Here is a 3,500-nt window from a genome sequence, read left to right on the forward strand (position 1 = left end):
TTCTAATTGTGTTCATGACCCAAAGGGCTTTTGCTGAAATTGTTTTGGTTTCTTCTTGGGGTTTGTCACAGGCCCTATACAGCACTTGCTCTGCCACTGACTTCCTTACATCCTGCCTTTTCTGCAGCATTACTAGGGCTCAGGGGCAGAGCTATTTGTCCAGCAGTGTGTACAAGCCAGGCCTCCCTCAGTGGCTCAGTGGCAAAGAATCACCTGCGATGCAGGAGACACAGGAGCTTCAGGATCAGTCCCTGGGTCGGGAAGATCCCCTGGAGGAGGGCACAGCAACCCACTCCAGTATTCTTGCCTGGAGAGTCCCATGGACAGAGGAGCCTGGCAGGCCACAGTCCCCAGGGTCGCAAAGAGTTGGACATAACTGAAGCGACTGAGCTTGCACGCACACATGTGTATGAACCAAGAAATCTTTTGTCATGGGGCTCCCACAGAGCTGGAGATGGTTGGGCATTAGGTAAATGGTGTAAAGCAGGATAAACAAATGTGTTACTTGTAATCTCTATTGGAGAATGTAGATTCAATAAAATAAACAGTTTCAAATATCTTAAGAGGGTGAGTGATCTGGCATTGACCATGTGCTCATTCCTGTACCAGCCACTGTGTCAAAAAGGATGAGCGAGTAATGAGAAGAGAGGGGGAAGATTTGGGGACACTGTGATTAACAGTCTCTATGAGACTTTAGTTGGAGTTTAGTTACTGAAAAAATGGTAAAGAATGCCTAAGCAGATAATAACAATATCTACCATACTGTGTGTAATAAATTAAATATTTTTGTAAGAAGAATTGCAAGATAAAAGGTTCATCTAGCCACCTTCTTCTAACTAGGATGAAACTGGTATCATTCCATAAAACACTTTCACCTTTTCTTAAGTATTTTCAAGAAAAAATATACGGCATCTTGCAGATCCTTATATCAGAGAATTCTCCTAAATATCCAGGCATTATTTATTGCAATTCTACCCAAGTTCCTCATCATTTTGATTTTTTCTTATCTATGATTTGAAACACTAGAAACATCTTCTCAGCATTCTTCTCACAGCTGCCTTCACCTCCTTGTTCTTCAGGCTGAAGATGAGAGGATTCAGCATGGGAGTGACCACACTATACTGCAAGAACATCAGCTCTTGAATGGATCCTGAATTTGGCATGAGATAGCGGAGTAAACCTGAGCCGTAAAAGAAGACCACTGCAGTGAGGTGGGAGAACAGGTGGAGAAGGCCTTACTTCTGCTTTTGGTGGAGCTGATGCTCAGGATGGTGATCAAAATGTGAACATAGGAGAAAAATATCAAGAGGAAATTTCCAAAGAAATGCAGGAGGCTGGAGCAGAGCAGGGCAGTAAAGCTTGCAGACACATCAGAGCAAGACAAAGGGTAAAGAGAGAGCAGCTCACAGCTGAAGTGGTGGATATTTTGAGCCTCACAGAAGTCTAAGTTGAGAGCTACAAGGATATTGATGAGAGCATCCAGAAAAGCCAAGCCCCACGAGCCCCCGACCAGCCCCATACACAGCTGTCCATTCCTCACCCGGCCATAGAGCAGAGGAGAAGTGATGGTAACATAGCGGTCATAGGCCATGACGGCAAGTAGGCAAGATTCTGTGCCTCCAGTGGCAAACACAAAGAAGACCTGAGCCAGGCAGCACTCTACTGAGATGGTTTTCTTCTCAGACAGGAGGTTCTCCAATAGCTTGGGCACAGTTACAGAAGAGTGGCAGAGATCCAGAAAGGATAGCTGTCCCAGGAAAAAGTACATGGGGACGTGAAGCTGGGAATCCACCCTGATCACCAGCAGCAGCATCGGGTTCCCCATCAGGGTCAGGATGTAAATAACAAAGAACAGCACAAACAGCAGAGCTTGGATTTGGGGGTCAGCAGACAGCCCGAGGAGAATAAACTCAGAGACAACACTGTGGTTTCTCATTGCCTTCGATATTTTCTTGGGAATGGAAGAAAAAAATCAGGTGAAATCTTTTCTGATGTCTAACAAATATCCAAGTGTTTTAACCCTCTCCATTCACAAAGCTTTATGCCTACTCAAAAATGTAAGTTCTGAAATGATAAACTTCCTCAAGTCTCTAAGTTTACCAAAACCTGTAATAATATTTTTGCAGGATCCCAAAATGTGAAAAGTGAAGTTTCTCAGTTGTGTCTGACTCTTTTCGACCCCATAGACTGTAGCCTATGGGCCTCTCCATCCACAGGATTTTCCAGGCAAGAGTACCGGAGTGGGTTGCCATTTCCTTCTCCAGGGGATCTTCCTGACTCGGGAATCAAACCCAGGTCTCCCACATTGCAGGCAGACGCTTTACGCTCTGAGCCACCAGGGAAGCCAGTCCTAGATCAACTTGGGTTGTGGGATCCCAACCCTAAATCAACTCCCTCTCCACTTTTATTGTTCTTTCTTTAATGTCTTAGGAGTTTACTTGCTATTGTTTTATTATTAAAGTTACTTGAAGATGTTTGTGAACTGTTGATAATAAACTAGTAAAGAGGGAGAAATTATAGGAGGAATAAGAGAAAATTGCAGAAATGGTGTCTTGGAGAGCAGCTGGGTCTCAGAGCAGAAGCAGAGCATGGCCAAAGGCAGGAGAGGGTTTATTGCACCAAACATGCATGAAGTAAGTAGATTTGGTTTTTAAAAGGAATCTGCCATTTAAAAAAAAAAAAAAAGGCTTTTATTTTTCACTAACTATTTAAATAGGGTCAATAATGGAAAGTGAAGAGGGGTAGTGGCTGGAGATTTGCAGAGTGAGGAGAAAGGGAATTAATTAAAGAGAAAGGGGCACAGCAATATCCCAGATGTTATAAAGGTGATCATAGGAAACTGGTGACCAATAATATGGGACATACTGCTCATAATCTCCATGCTCAGTTTGTGTAATCTATTCAGGTACATCTCTTGTCTGTGCCTTCATGCCATTGGTAAATAAAGAGTACCCTCTAACTTTCTAAAGATTGGCCTTCTGTTTCTCTCCTCTGAACTGACGACTGAAATTATAGCCCAAGACTCAGGATAACCCATCAACACTATTGACTCCACCATCTCAACCTTTCCCGTCCTGCTCAATATCTTGGGTTCACAGTGAAAGATCCACCACTCAGTTTCCCAAAGGAATTATGATTTCTCTGCCATGTTTATCCAAACAACACCTGGAACCAGAGCTATTCTTAAAAATCAAGTTCACGTTATCTGTACTTCTCACCTAGCTGAGCAACAACTAGCACAGAATTAAACAAAAACTTTTTTTTTTTTATCCAATGATCCGGAAAATGACTAAGTCTGAAGGTCAGTGTGAATTTTCAGCGTTAAGATGGAGTCTGAAAATTCCTGTTGCATACAGACCTCTTCCTTGATTTCTAAAAGATGAAAATAAAAAGGGTAAGTTGTACATATTATTTATAAAAACCTCAAACCTTCCTCTCATGTGGGGATTATAATAATTTTACAATATTAACACTTGTTTTTTTTTTTTTCTTTTACTCAC

General features: G+C 42.3%; 1 protein-coding gene across 1 annotated transcript; it reads right to left on the reverse strand.

Annotated features, from left to right (window-relative positions):
* Positions 1–1,022: 1,022 nt before the first annotated feature.
* LOC120858149 (olfactory receptor 8S1-like) lies at positions 1,023–1,936 on the reverse strand. The gene is given in 2 exon segments (XM_040234013.1): positions 1,023–1,219; positions 1,222–1,936. Coding segments are annotated over 2 exon segments (912 nt in total).
* Positions 1,937–3,500: the final 1,564 nt, after the last annotated feature.

The sequence above is a fragment of the Oryx dammah genome, unplaced genomic scaffold (genome assembly GCF_014754425.2).
Source record: "Oryx dammah isolate SB20612 unplaced genomic scaffold, SCBI_Odam_1.1 HiC_scaffold_29, whole genome shotgun sequence".
NCBI classification, from domain to species: Eukaryota; Metazoa; Chordata; class Mammalia; order Artiodactyla; family Bovidae; genus Oryx; species Oryx dammah.